Source organism: Anoplopoma fimbria, chromosome 11 (assembly GCF_027596085.1).
Source record: "Anoplopoma fimbria isolate UVic2021 breed Golden Eagle Sablefish chromosome 11, Afim_UVic_2022, whole genome shotgun sequence".
In the NCBI taxonomy this organism is placed as follows: Eukaryota; Metazoa; Chordata; class Actinopteri; order Perciformes; family Anoplopomatidae; genus Anoplopoma; species Anoplopoma fimbria.
In genome coordinates this window covers 3,531,865-3,546,172 of record NC_072459.1, presented here as the reverse complement: position 1 = coordinate 3,546,172, position 14,308 = coordinate 3,531,865, and the positions used below count along the sequence as shown (strand labels likewise).

General features: G+C 38.6%; 1 protein-coding gene across 1 annotated transcript; it reads left to right on the top strand.

The window, feature by feature from the left end:
- The first annotated feature begins 1,954 nt into the window (after nucleotides 1-1,954).
- prr14 (proline rich 14) lies at nucleotides 1,955-12,614 on the top strand. Its single transcript, XM_054607909.1, has 11 exons — nucleotides 1,955-2,041; nucleotides 3,197-3,225; nucleotides 3,326-3,505; nucleotides 4,981-5,143; nucleotides 5,229-5,288; nucleotides 5,855-5,895; nucleotides 6,587-9,451; nucleotides 9,541-9,682; nucleotides 10,615-10,724; nucleotides 11,673-11,741; nucleotides 12,317-12,614. Exons 3-11 carry the CDS (start codon nucleotides 3,363-3,365, stop codon nucleotides 12,606-12,608), a joined length of 3,885 nt encoding a protein of 1,294 aa, XP_054463884.1. The 5' UTR covers nucleotides 1,955-2,041; nucleotides 3,197-3,225; nucleotides 3,326-3,362; the 3' UTR covers nucleotides 12,609-12,614.
- Nucleotides 12,615-14,308: the final 1,694 nt, after the last annotated feature.

Sequence of the window (14,308 nt, the reverse complement as noted above, 5' to 3'; positions counted from 1 at the left end):
ATAATTTACTGAATTTTAAATGGTCATTCCACTTGACATTGACATATTTACATTTCATATATTTCCAGAATTATTTTGTTACTTTGGAGTATTTCTCACTTGCATACTTACTACTGTTGAGAGGAAAAGATAGATGAGAAGCCTACTACTGTAATAGCTTTTATGGAATAGCACTTATGCTGCAAAGAAATTCATATTCTCAGTAAATAGAAAACGGAGATGTTGAACACACAGCTTCCAGCATTCAAAGTTGGATACCTTTGGTACTTATTCAATTATATCTAGTTTGCATTTAGTCACAAATGCATCAGTGTTACCTCCCAAGACTTATAAAATATCAGGCCAATTCTAATTATTTATATTCTTTCAATATTCTTCTGAGTAGGCAAAAGATCAATCTTTTTTTATTGTTGACAGCACAAGTTACGGTGTAAATAGTGGTTGATCAAAAGAAAATAAATCATTTAAATCACTTTTCAAGCAAAAATGCCATACTCTTTATGCTCCCAGGTTGAATGGGATCATTTGCTGCTTTTCTTAGTCTTACATTACAGTGAATTAAATATTTTTAGGTTGACTGTTGATGACTTATAAACTTGTGCTAGAGTTTTGGACCTAAGGATAAATAGAGAAAACAATGGGCAGTTTAATGTTTAGTTGAAATAATCTTAAATTGCAACACAAAGTAGTGATTTGTATCAAATTTGACTTGTGGAATATTGATTTATGTATGACTAAAATATTTTTTTGTTTACATCAGAAGTTACAAGGCAATGTAGTTAAATCATAGATGGGTTTTGAGACAATCTGCCCCCAGGCACAGACATATAAAAGCCCCCCTACCCCTTTTACATAGGGGCAAGACCTCCGGACTGAAAGTAGACATCGATTTGTGTCTCGTTGTAGTCGTTCTGTCCATTTCTGGTTGTTCTTTGTCACTTTGTAATGTTTTTGTGTCTCTTTGTCGTCGTTCAGTGTCTCTTTTTAGTCATTTTCTGTTTCTTTGTGGTTGTTTTGCTTCTCTGTACTTATTTGTACATGTCTGGTTCCTTGGTCCTGTGTCTCCTTATGATTGTTTTGTGTCTCTTTGTAGTTGTGTGTCTCTTTTACCGTCTTGTGTCTCCTTGTTGCTTCGTTTTTTTTGAGTCCTTGTATTCATTTTATGTCTATTTGTATTGGTTTTGTGTCTCTTTATAGAAATATATTAGACTTAGAATACATTTACTTTACAACAACAAACTTTAACAATCACTTCAAAGGCTCTGGGACCCCTGAGCCTCATAGGCCCGTTCAGTAATCCATCAGTGTGACAAATCCTTAAATGTATACTGGTTATAATGTTATTGATACTAAGGTGCTTTTATATAATGTTGTCAAATCAATGATAATAATAATAATAATAATAATAATAATAATAACTTTATTTATATAGCACCTTTTAAAAACAAGCTTTACAAAGTGCTTCGACAGACCAGCCAGCAAGACAGTGCATAAGAAACAAAATGAAATAACAAGTGACAATCAAATAAACAAATAAACAAACAAAATAAATAAAATAATAAAGTAAGGAAATAAATAAAATCAAGTGATATTGGTAAAATATAGTAAACAAATATAAGATAAAAATACCAAGACCAAATGAAACGACGACATCACATAAAAGCCAATCTATAAAAATGTGTTTTAAGAAGTGATTTAAAAGAGATGAATCCAAATTAATTAAAAAAGTGTTTCTTCAAGGGCTTTAAAGCCAGTAGGTCACTCGAGGACATAAATAAGACCCTCAGATCATTCCTCTTTACCAAGCACTTTGTCGTCCTTCACCCATTGGCTGCCCTCCACCTACGTCATCTCAAAGTCTTCTCTCATTGGTCAGAACTCAACGAGCGTTTCCGGGCGGAAAGAGAACTCGCCCTCTGATTGGCCAATCCGACTGTCTGGTTGCTGGATTCGTAAAAACGGATACATTTGCGATTCTTTGTAGCAGGGCGCCGTCCAGCATGCCTTGAATACAAACCTGTGGTGCAGCTTCACGGTGCTGGTGAGTTTATTTGCAATGCTTTAACCTTGATAATTGTTTTGCATTCAAATTGCACAACTGAGATATGTCTATTTATGTGATAAAAAGCACTTAAAAGATGACAGCTCCCGGATACGACTATTCCCCGGTGCAGAAACTGTGCATCCAGCATTTAGACCTCGAACAGCCGCTTTGCTTTTGATTAAAAACATGCACTGAAATGCATTCCTGTCTAATAAGATATAAAACATGTTTTTAAGTGGGTTTAGTTTGCAGGATTGTGAGCTGATGTTGTGTTAAATGTGACAGTAGTCAATGTTTCTCTGACGTCAATATGTTTATGTGCCAACCACGATGACTGACAAAGAAAACCATAACATGAGTGTTTTCCTCTAATTGTTTTTTTCAACCTGTTGTAAGGCATGTTTGGTTTTGCATCACTGTTTAAATCTTAATTACTGAGATTATAATCAACATTTTTGCAATATTATTATTATTATATTCCTTTATTGATTTCCATGGGGGAAATTCAAGTGTTGCAGCAGCTCAACTACATAGACACAGACAATAAATACACATACTATACAACTACACAGACAATAAATACACATACTATACAACTACACAGACAATAAATACACATACAAACTACACAGACAATAAATACACATACTATACAACTACACAGACAATAAATACACATACTATACAACTACACAGACAATAAATACACATACTATACAACTACACAGACAATAAATACACAACTACTATAAATACAACTACAACTACAGACAATAAATACAATAAATACACATACTAAAATATAAAATATATTCATATTCATAAACCTCCACCATGCTTGAACCATATATTTAATTATCATTCCTTAGAGAGATGCATATAGTTGAGAAACAAATATGAAACCTTTTACAAGATGTGTCAACCTTTTTAATTGACAACCACATTGACTTTGTCTGTGTATATTTCTATTGTAATGAGTTAAAATTCCTCACTAATGTGTAAATATGTATCTAAATCTCTTTTGTTTTCCACATAAGGTGCTGCAACTAATGATTATTTTCATTATCGGTTCATTTGAAGATCAATTAATGTCAGAAAATTGTGAAAATGTCCATCCCAATTTATTTCATCCCAATTCTTTCCTCCTTTCAGAATAAACGTCCATCCCAGAGATCAGAAAAGTAAGTAAAGCCTCATTTTTACCTATTTATTTGGAGTCTTTTCATACTGATTTGATGCCCTGCATGTTTGTTTTTATTTATCCGTTGTTGTTATTTACAGAGAAGGACAGACAAGGAGAGAAAGAGAGAGCAAGGGGATGTTGACTTATCCCTCTGACTCGCTCCCTCAGATAGTTTGTCCAATGGATGAACGTGCTATTCCCCCAAACAGTTTCTGTAGTGCACCTCCCCACAGTGAACCTCCACCACCTCTCCTCCCCCTTTCCTCCATCACTCCCAGGTATAGTTGTTGTGGCACCTTTTGCTTTCTTTTGCTGTAGGTTTTTATTCCCTACCTTGCTTTGTTTTCCTCAATGGATTCCATGATTTACGTCATATTCTAAGGAAAATACCTGATTAATGTGAATTTCTATCAGTGCTGAGATTAGGAAAATGTGATTTCTCCATTGGAATTCATCTGGTGTGCTGCTATTCATGCGGATTCATGCAGATTCATCATGTCTGCAAAAACATTGTGGTCTCGGCAGCTGATTACGAAAGACTGAATGGTTTTTTCCATGTGTCTTCAGTAACCAATGGAGACGAGCAGCACAAAGAAATGAAGTCAGCCTGTGACATTTGTTTAAAGAAAACATGGTCAAACAGCAGGTGGACGTTTTGGAAGCTTGAATGTGGATGTTAACAGTCCCACTTTAGCGAATGGATTATTGTAATTATTTTAAGTGCATCTATGCCCTGCAGTCATTGTAAAACAAATGTAAGACAGTTGATGAATCATCAGTTCACAGTGAGCTTCTAATTATATCATTCAAGCATTTATAAATGAAGATATTGGTTCTGGTAATGATAATGTTTTCTTGAGCAATTTTGTTGCTATACAGATTAGGGATGTCCCTAGCCGATCCAAAGGTATCGGTATCAGCTAAAAGAAAGCTGATCAAAATCTGATCCTTTCTCTACTGAACTGTGTTGTTTTCCCACCTCAGCCTGCTTAATGACAACCAGGCTTAGCACTGCATATCAAAGTGAAAATTAGAACGTGTGAATGTGAAAAATGATTTGTTTGCACCCATGAGTGACTGTGTTCTGACACCTGGGTTGCCCAAATACAATGATTCACTAAGCTCCGACAGTAACTAATCTGTTTTCTCAAAGAGCAGTTTGCTAAAACGTTCAGCTAGAAGCTTCTCATTTTTAGCCGCCACTGACCGTTGCTTTTGCTGTTTTTAAAATGAACAATGAAGTGGCAGCAGGTCATATCAGCTGTCACTGCTAAATGTTAATTCTGTTTGTCACTTGATGGGAGACCAAAATAAAACTTGGCTGTTATCTGGTTTGTGTGCACTGCAGCCAAAGGTTGTTCAAGAGGGAAAAGAAGCATCTCTCTGTAAACGTGCATCCACAAGTGGACAAGTGTTTTTGTAGTTCCAAGAACTCGTTGATTTCAGGAGTCGCGTTCCTCCAGTTAAATTTTCCTCCAGAGTATTTCAATAGTTTGAGCTCGTCAACATTTGGATCAAGAAGCTTGTAAAGAATATAGTAAGCCAAATTTAGAAGACTGCACGTGTTATTTAAGTGTGATGGATTCCCTGATGTTGATTAAACATATAACGACAGATACCCATTAGTAAAGGAATCGGATTGGGACATCCCTAATACAGATACTAATGCATGGGGCATCTTTAAGATTGTTTTTTTTCTCACTGTATTTGAAACAAAAATGACTGCATATTGACTTGATTTCCTGATTCATAGCTGTGCGAAAAATGGAATATCTGAACACAGAAGGAGTGGCCGCATTCAGGAGATCCGAGCACAATCCCCTAAGAAGCAGAGCGTCACAGACAATGGAGCAGCTCAGAAAACATCCAGACAGAATCCGGCCCCTACAAAGAGACAAAGGGAGAGTGAAAACATGGTAGGAGTTTAATTAAAAAATACATTTTTCAGGTACCCTTTATTAATCTGATGAGTCACTGCTCATGCATCTTTCTGATTTGTAGGTGTCGCAGTCTAAGCAGCAAAGAGTTGAAGGAACACATATACAAGAGAAACAAAAGGAGGTCAGTTACGTCTTTCCTTGCTCTAGATGTTCCTCACTCGACTAAATCCTCTCTGTTGGATCTCTGTCTGCATGCCCTTGATGATATCTTTTTTTTCATGTTATAAGGCTTTCAGAGACTAATCTGTTCATGAAGCAGCTCTGCTTTACGTCTGTGTATGTCAACATTGGAGACCGGTACAGTGAGCGGGGTGTGAGGGTTAATTGAGTGATTTCTAATCCTCCTTCACGGTCTGCTGCATCTGACACAGACAAACAATCGAGTGTCTTAATGTGACCTAGTAACGCATAAACACAAATGACTATATCGGTAAACAAGTTACCCAAGTACTAAACCTGTCTTTGACCAATTTTTTCAAGTACTTTATTTAAATTTGACCAAAAGTGAATTAGGTTTGAAAAACAATTCTAATTTTTTATTTCTTTTATAAATGGAAAAAGAGACTATAATGCTTTTTCCCAACAGCAACATTTTCATGTTTTATTGTTGGTTGTTTATATGGTTTTAGCACAGCACTGCTTCATTTATTGAAAACAACTGTAAACTGTTTATGTATTTATTTTCAGGATGGATTTGATGGGAGTTCTGCAGCAGAGCGACAAAATGAGTAAGTGTTAAAGCAAGTTATTCTCAGCTGTGTATTCATGATAATCATTTAGTTGATATGGTTTATTTTCTTAGATATTTTCTAATGTCTGTTAACCTTTGTCAGAAATGATTTGTTTGTCGACCGATCCACGGGTTTGGGCAGGTTTGGGTAAGCTTAGTAGAAAATGTCACAGGTTTGGCGGGAAGGTCAAAAAGTTGCAAAGCAGCATTCCAAGTAAGTTACTTATAATTTACAGAAACATAGAAAGACAGAAATACTCCCAGCGAATACTGCAGCGCTCACTCCTGTCTATTGTGCTACTGTAATGCATAAAGTTATTGGTTTGCGTGTCAGGTTTGGGTGGTTGATTATTGCATATTTTTGCAGGCGGTGCAGATTGGCTCTTAAAAAAGGTCGGGTGGGTGCGGGTATTAAAAACCCTCACCTGGGCCTCACTAGTGGTCAGTCTGTGAATCAGACATGGTTTGAGTAGCTTCCATATGACCTACGATATCAGGTCTGTGGAAAAGGTGCATAGATGTTGGAGGTTTTTATTAACAGATATTAAAGAAAGGTTAGATTCACACCGTATATCGACGCTTTCACAAGAAAATTATATGTGGGTGTTTTTATTTGACATAATGAAACATTCTGCTTTGTGATTTGTGTTTTGAAAGTCTAATTTCCTTATTTCATTTTTGTAATTTAGGCAAAACTTCCAGAGAAGCCCAGAGACTGCAGAAAATGTTGTTGAGCCGTTTGCTGTTGATGCCACACAGAACGTCGACACCACAAAATCTGACATGGATACATGTGGGGGACTGGCTGTTGGACACTCTTTAGAAAATGCGTCTGCCCCAAAGGGATGGGTGATCGGCCCCTTGATTCAGTCATTGAAGTCAAAGATGGCGAGTTTCACAGAGATAGTCATGAGTCCTGTTAAACTCTTCAGAGCTAATAGTCCTCCACCATCCATGGACCATCCAGACAAACTCGATGAGTCTGAGCTTCAGGCCACTGGAGCATCTGATGTTGAACACTCAGAGCCAAGCGATGTGTTTCATTCAGAGGCACAAAGTGAGAATGAGAATCAGGATGCTAAAGCTAATCAGCAGATACTCAGTACAGTAGAAGGTGCACAAAACACAAAAGCTGTTGCTCTTAGATATTCCAAAAAATTATTGTTTGATGTAGAGTTGCCAAAACACAGCTCTGACCAGGCGGATGAATGTGCAATAACCCAAAAGGAAAAGAACTCACCTGATGCTGTGCCTTTGCCACGCTGCCCGTTACCCTGCATTGTTTCTGAGGAAGTTTCAGAATCTGTAGGGTCCGTTATGCGGTCCTCTCTATTGTTACAGCCCTCTATCAATATAAGTGCCTCACATGAAACCAAGTTAAATATGTCTGGTGCTATCGAGGATCAGAAAGGCAAACTGACTGCCGAGCAGAAACCACTGCCAAGGAAATGTTCAGTGAATAGATCAGGAGCAAAGAAAGTTCAAGGAAAGACTTCAACATCTAAAGTGAAAAAGGAAGAGTCCGAGGTTAGTGATGAGCAGTTTTCTCACATTAATTCAGTCAAATCAAACAAAGCTGATTCTGTCTGTTATGCTCAGCCTGACACTGACTGTCCTCAGCCTGATGATGATGGCAGGAAAATAGAAAGTTTGGATTGCCTAAGCCACGTAAAAAACTTCAATGACAGTGCTAACGGAGGGACACTGAAGCCGTCTTTGGATACTCAGCAGCTGGATTGTCAACTGAACCCTGAAACTTATTCAGCTGCAGGTCTTGGGAGAGCAAAGAGAGGGGTGGAACTGGACTGTCATTCCCAAGACTTTGTGAAGAGGAAGAGATTAACAGCAGACAAAAGTACAAAGGACACAAAAAGACAAGAGTTATTAAATATGGCTCCAGATGTTGGCATATTGAGACCGCCAAGAAAAGAAGTTGTGTCAACAAATCCCGTTGTACATAAAGAAGAAACGCTGAAGCCTGTTAGAAAAGGACCGTCTGTTTCCACAAGAGCAAATAAGAAAGAAAAAAGTGGACAAGAAATACTTGCTACGATAAATGAAACTGTGTTAATCACACAGACCGAAAGTTACTCACTGGATAAAAGCACTGGTGTGTCGGAGAATAACCTAAAGGACAACAGCAGCAAGGGGAAGCCCAGGGGTTCGTGCAGAAAGCCGAAGACGAGAACAGACCTTGGTAAACCTGATGTAAACGTCGATAACAGTATGGAATTGGAAACCAGCATGGCAATCTCCTCCACAAAACAAACCGAGCAGGAAACGTTATCGGAAGTTTTTACTCGTCCTGCTATGAAGCCGCTCCAGAGCACAAGCAAGCGCAGGAATATAAATAAGAAACCAGTCAAACGGAAATCGCCGAGCCACTCGAGCTCAACTACAGAATCAGACAGCACTTTGTTTTCTACCTCTTCAGCACAATCAATGGAGCCATTGGATCTCACGCCCACAGATTTGAACGCCTCTCAGTGTGTTCAAAAAGAAGAAGGCTCGAAAAAGGGACTGAATCAGCCGTCCAAGAGACCCAAAAAGGGTTTTAGAGTTGATGGTACATCGTCTGCGGCAGTTGGGAGTCAAGAGACGAAGCAGTGTATCCATAACCTTCATGTGATAGCCAAAGAAAACCAGCCTAATGAAAACGCAGGTAAAATCTCAATGGACCCTTTGTATTTTGAAATGACACCCTTTGAAAGTGATCAACAACCTGTTCCTTCACCCTCCCAACCTAATGTGAATGATTCAGCACAATCAAATAATGAAATGAAGCACGTCACCGATCGGAAAGTAAAACGTTCTGCTTCTGTGTCTGATGAGGTATTTTCCACTGACGCTGAAGCCATTAACCACAGCAGCATTACCGTCTCTGGTTCTAGGGCAAGAAGGGTTAATAGTAAGCCAAGAAGAGCAGATAAACAAAGGAGAAAATGCAGGGTTTTGCTAAGCAGGACATGTAAAGGTGAAGAGGTGACTCAGTCCGTCACTATGGATGATGCAGACCTGGCTACAGCAAGTTCACACTCTGAGACAAACAACTTGTCAAGGCTCCTGTTGCGCAGCTACTCTTGCCCGGAGATCCCCTCCCTTCGTCTCCATGACACCCTCTGGACTTCTGCTCTGCCTTCAGCCCATCACAGCAGAATCCATTCGCCACACCAGCTCCAGCCGTCCCACACTCCTGTCCATCATGGCCACAAGTCCCTCCGGCGGGCTCGACGACACACGGTCTGCAGTGTAGAAGTGGAGAGGGAGATCGCGCCTCTCTGCCTTCGTAAGGAGGTCTACCCGTCCAGAAGATCTCTCCCGTGTGACAGAGCCACCCTAGGGTGGTCTCCTAGTTTTTCTCCCAGCACTTCCCTCTCCGCTCTTGCTTCCTGTTTCCTTTCAAGCCCCCTGGCTTTCCTCTCTAAGAAGCCTGCCTCCAGCCCCAGCACTTCCAGTCATGTTTCCTCTCCCACCTCCTCCTCTTCGATGTACCCATCGGTATTCCTCGAAAGAATTGACCCGTCTAGTTCTACTACGTTGGACTATAGAAGCAGGTAACGCTCATTTTTCAAGATCCGTAATAATGTGTTTTATGATAATGCTAATGATGCTGTGCTGATATTACCTCTTGGTATCTTTTTAGTGGGAATCTGTTGGAGTGTCAGAGGGAGAGAAGACAACAGAGTGAAGAGGAGGATGATGGCGAGGACACAAGCTCATCCAGTCAGGAGTTTGAAGAAGTAGCGTTGAGAGAAGAAAAGGCTTTGTCCGATTCTGAAATCAAGGTATACTTGATTTATATTTAAATTTATTGACATTTAGTGCTAAAGTTGTAATACCTCTATCAAGCATTATTTTATATTGACTCCTTTTACATTTCTGGACTGTTTTATTATGCTAAAATCAAGTTTGAAGACCTGACACTGGCATTTGTAATTCATTGAAGGACTTGAAAATGTGTATTTATAGAGCACATATAAGATTTCTATTCTGTATTTAAACTCAGTTGCCATTCAGTGTGCCGATCACACTGAGACGTGTTGCTAGAAACCCCAAACCATTGTTTTCTTATGGTACGATGCCCTTTGCACGCCAAATTTTCGCACTGCTCGTCAATATCCTACCTGACAGAGGCAGCCAATAAAATCAAGCAAGAGGCAGGTTTAACTCTGTTACCATTGACTTCCTGTTTTGATTACGGTAGATGTGGTAGGAACGGACAATGACAAATATGGACGAAAGGTTGATATTGGCAGTTTTTGATTTACAATGAAATATAATTCAAGCTCACCTCATGATTCAAACACTAATCGAAGAACAGATTCGTGTGTGTGTGTGTGTGTGTGTGTGTGTGTGTGTGTGTGTGTGTGTGTGTGTGTGTGTGTGTGTGTGTGTGTGTGTGTGTGTGTGTGTGTGTGTGTGTGTGTGTGTGTGTGTGTGTGTGTGTGTGTGTGTGTGTGTGTGTGTGTGTGTGTGTGTGAAACTCATATTTTTTTTCCTTACTTTGATTGATGCAGATTTATATCGTGATTTATAATATGTATAACAACACTCGACCAATCACATTGTGGCATATCTACAGCTCTTGCTGTTCAAGCTGATATGTTCTGACTGTTGTGTAGATTTTTTACATTACTCTATAATTTTACTTTAGTCACAACTTTTGTAATGCTTTCAGAACGATTTAGGTTACTAATCCTCTTGTTCTTCATTCCAGGTGGTGCAAAAGCATGAGGAACGAGGGAAAGTGTCATCTATAAGAATTCGGAAAACTTTACCCAAACCTCAGAACAACCTGACACCCATGGGCCTTCCCAGACCCATCAGGTAAATACCCAAATAACTGACCAGATGAGATCCCTCTAGACCTCGTTAATCAATATGTGACAAATGAATCTCGGCTCAAAGGTCCAAATACTTGTTTTCTTTTATTTTTTTATTACTAACTGAAACCACCTTGTAGGGATTAATATTTACTCCAAAAATACATTTTCCGTCATGGTAGCAAAATCACAGTATCTCAGGGACTTGTTAATAAGGAACAACACAAAATGCAACAACAGTCAACACTTTTGCTGCTTACTCCTCCTTCCTGCTGTATTAGAAGACTTGTTTAATTCAAGGATAGCCTCTAACAAAGCTCCCGTATTCTATGATGGACACATTTCCTTTTCTATAGAAAGCTTTTAGTTTGAAGAGACAAAATCGTGAGTAACTTCAGTCAGAGGGTCTCAGCTGAGCGTTGGCCTCGTAACCACGGCCTTAGCTGCTCTAAAATGGATGAATAAGCTGAATTTATTCATGCACCAATCGTTTACCATTTCTGCTTTATTATTGACCTCAACAAAGATATAAAAACATGTCTTTTCTCCCTGACCTCCCTCTCAATAAGCAAGACGAGCAAGTTCAGTCATAGATTATTTACCTGGATGTTGAATAGTAACAGTCAGCAAGTTCAAAGGGAAATCTTGATGAGCTTCTCTGATTAGCAAACGGTGAGTGAAATGCAGAGGTCTGTAAGGTCTTTACAGATGCACTCTTTAGGTAAAATAACTTATGTGCTGATTATAAATAGAGAAGGTCATGTTTGATTGTTCATAGCAAAGTCAAATACGTGTTTGAAACTAGGACAAATTCTATTGGCTCACACTTTCAACTGCCATTGAGGGTTAATTTATGTCACCGTCAATACCTGTCTGTTGTCTATTGAACACTGTGATCAATATTCAGACTGATTGCAACAGTGTTTTTTTTATTTGTTATTCCTCACCACAGGCTGAAGAAGAAGGAGTTTAGTTTGGAAGAAATTTACACCAATAAGAATTTCAGCAAACCCCCTGAAAGGTAAGGCCAACTTTCCAACATTGACTGTAAATGCACGTTAAAAGATTCATATAAACACAAATATACACACACACAAAAGGGTTTTCTTTAAGGTCATTAGTCTTTCAGAAATATAAATACAGCCCTACACTTTGTCCCTGGACATTTGGAGTTTTTTTTTTTTTAAATAATGAGTCAGACATATAACTCAACTTTGAAATGTAAGTGGATCCGTTGAAGCCTTGCTGTAAACACGTTACAGACACGACTGAAAGAAACTCAATACCCCAATACCTCACATCTGTGAAGCAGTAACACTTATTACACATCACAAAACAAAACTGTGGGATGGACAAAATAGTGGAGTCACATGCTGTGTCCCATTTCCATATTATACAACCTTATAGTATTAGTAGCTGAGATTGTTTCTGCTAGTGAGTTAAAGTTTGACCAGAGGCTGGCACCAGAGGATAATCAGTTACCTAAATCAGCTGCATCTGCTGATATGTAGAGTTCTGTACTAATGTAATAACTTGATATACTGCCTTAGGTACCTGAACTCACTCATTGATTAGAATTTGTTACTCTGGTTTCAGCCGGCTGGAGACCATATTCGAGGTGCCTCTCAATCGCCGGGATGGCTCTGAGTCCTGGTATGGCCAGAGGCGTGTCAAGCGATTTTTGGAGTTCCTGGATGCCGGCGAGGTCAGAAAACCAAAGAAGCCACTAGTTGGTGTTGGAAAGGCAGGTACTTGCTCTTCCAGGACGAGACGAGGGGGCTTCCCCAAAGACGAGCCGTCCCTCAGCGTGCAGGATGTGGACTCGCTTCTCTGTGCCAAGCTTGATCAGCTCAATCTGTGGCTGATACATGACCATAAAGACAGTTGACAGATGTCTCTTTTAAAAGGCCATTGTTTGGCAGCCATTAAAAAAAAAAAAAAAAAAAACACTGCGGGAGATAAATCTGTTTCGAATGTGTTTTCAACCTCAGCGCTTTTCTCATCACCACAATCTGTGTCTGATTGTTGTGGTGACAAGATGTTATTAAAGAATTATGTTCTGAAGCGTTTGTAGCCTGCAAAGTGCAGAACAACTCATCATAGAACCAGAAGAGATTGACTCATAGAAGTCGTGATAAACATGGTGGTTGTATGCATTATACAGTAAGGCGCTTATATATCATTAAACCTCTGCCGTCCATTTTTCCCCTGGCAGCTTTCCATCTGCGACGAGTGAAACCGGCTAGAAACGTATATTCTTGGTTTAAGCACTTGAACAGTATCATAACATTTTCAGTATATCTTCTGAGATGTATACATCTCAGAAGTACACAAAGTGTCACACATCTGCTGAGTGATGATGCCGTGTTCTAAAAAGCACAAAGCATCTGATTTCCTTTTCACTGTCGCGTTTAAAAGAAGGCGTTGTATTACATGAGCAGTCGTGACCTTGCAGCATTATTGTAAGTTGATCCATAAAGGCAGCTGTTTTATTAAATGATGAATATAACTTTTTTCAATGCCAGCAAGAGATTTGTATTCACCACAGCCAATTTCACAACCAAGTTTTTGTCCATGATTGATTATGTGCTGTCTACAAGCAGCACATATGAATCATATTACTCAGTTCTCAGTACTCTGTTCAAATATTCAATTGTTTGTGTAAATTTCATGGCTGAAGGTTTTTTTTTTATAAGAAATATAACTAAGAAACAATACGGTGTTCAGATCCCACTGTGGTTGGCTTTTTATTACCTGTGGTTCTCTGGATTGTTTCGTGCGGTCTATATTTGTATTAGGAATGTAACTTCTTGATAAACTGCCCATTTGTGTATTTTTCTTTTTGGCCAAATGTCGCTGAGGTTGCCTTAACTGTAAGATGTTTAAATAGATGTATTTTTTTCCGGCCTTTTGTAATTGTTTTTTAAAGTGCGGGTCAAAATCCTTCAAACAAATCAGAGCACAGAGTGGTTTTATAATGAAATAGTTTCTGTTTATATGTTTGTATAAAAGTACAACATATTGATACATTTGACATTAATAAAGTTCATATAGTAACAATGCAATATTGCCAAGAGAATGTTGGCAATAAGAGCAAGATCTTATTCTCACTGCCAGACATTTTTGACCCCCAATAGAGACCCAATCCTTAAACAGGTTAAGGTCGCTACGTTTTAGAATGACAGATGGAGTAATTTATTAACTTTTGTAGTATCTGTAGTATATACATTATCTAAGAACGAGGATGATAAATTGTAATATTAAGGATTGGGTCATTATTGGAGAATTCTAGTATTTAATATATAATGTCTATGTGTCATGTAGTGTCTGGTTTCAAACTATAGGCAATGCTGGATTTTTATATGGTCACTTAGATTTTGAATTGTCCATGTTCATATATTGTTAAATAAATATTACAGCATATAAAAAAAACATGTAAAAGTTGTACATTTTTGATACTGTTTTCAAGAGTGGTTGACCCTATCGTAAAAAACATAAATGGTTTAGAGTAGAAAGTAGAAAAGTGTTAACTGGGACAGCAGTCTTTGTGTTTTGTGTAACGATCAGTTTCTTCGTGGCGTTTAGTTG

Bases quoted from the DNA above. Each gene is read 5' to 3' on its own strand.
- prr14 (XM_054607909.1), top strand. From the start codon at position 3,363: ATGTTGACTTATCCCTCTGACTCGCTCCCTCAGATAGTTTGTCCAATG. The intron at 5,896-6,586 runs GTAAGTGTTAAA...TTTGTAATTTAG, and splicing joins GCAGCAGAGCGACAAAATGA to GCAAAACTTCCAGAGAAGCC. The intron at 9,683-10,614 runs GTATACTTGATT...TCTTCATTCCAG, and splicing joins TGTCCGATTCTGAAATCAAG to GTGGTGCAAAAGCATGAGGA.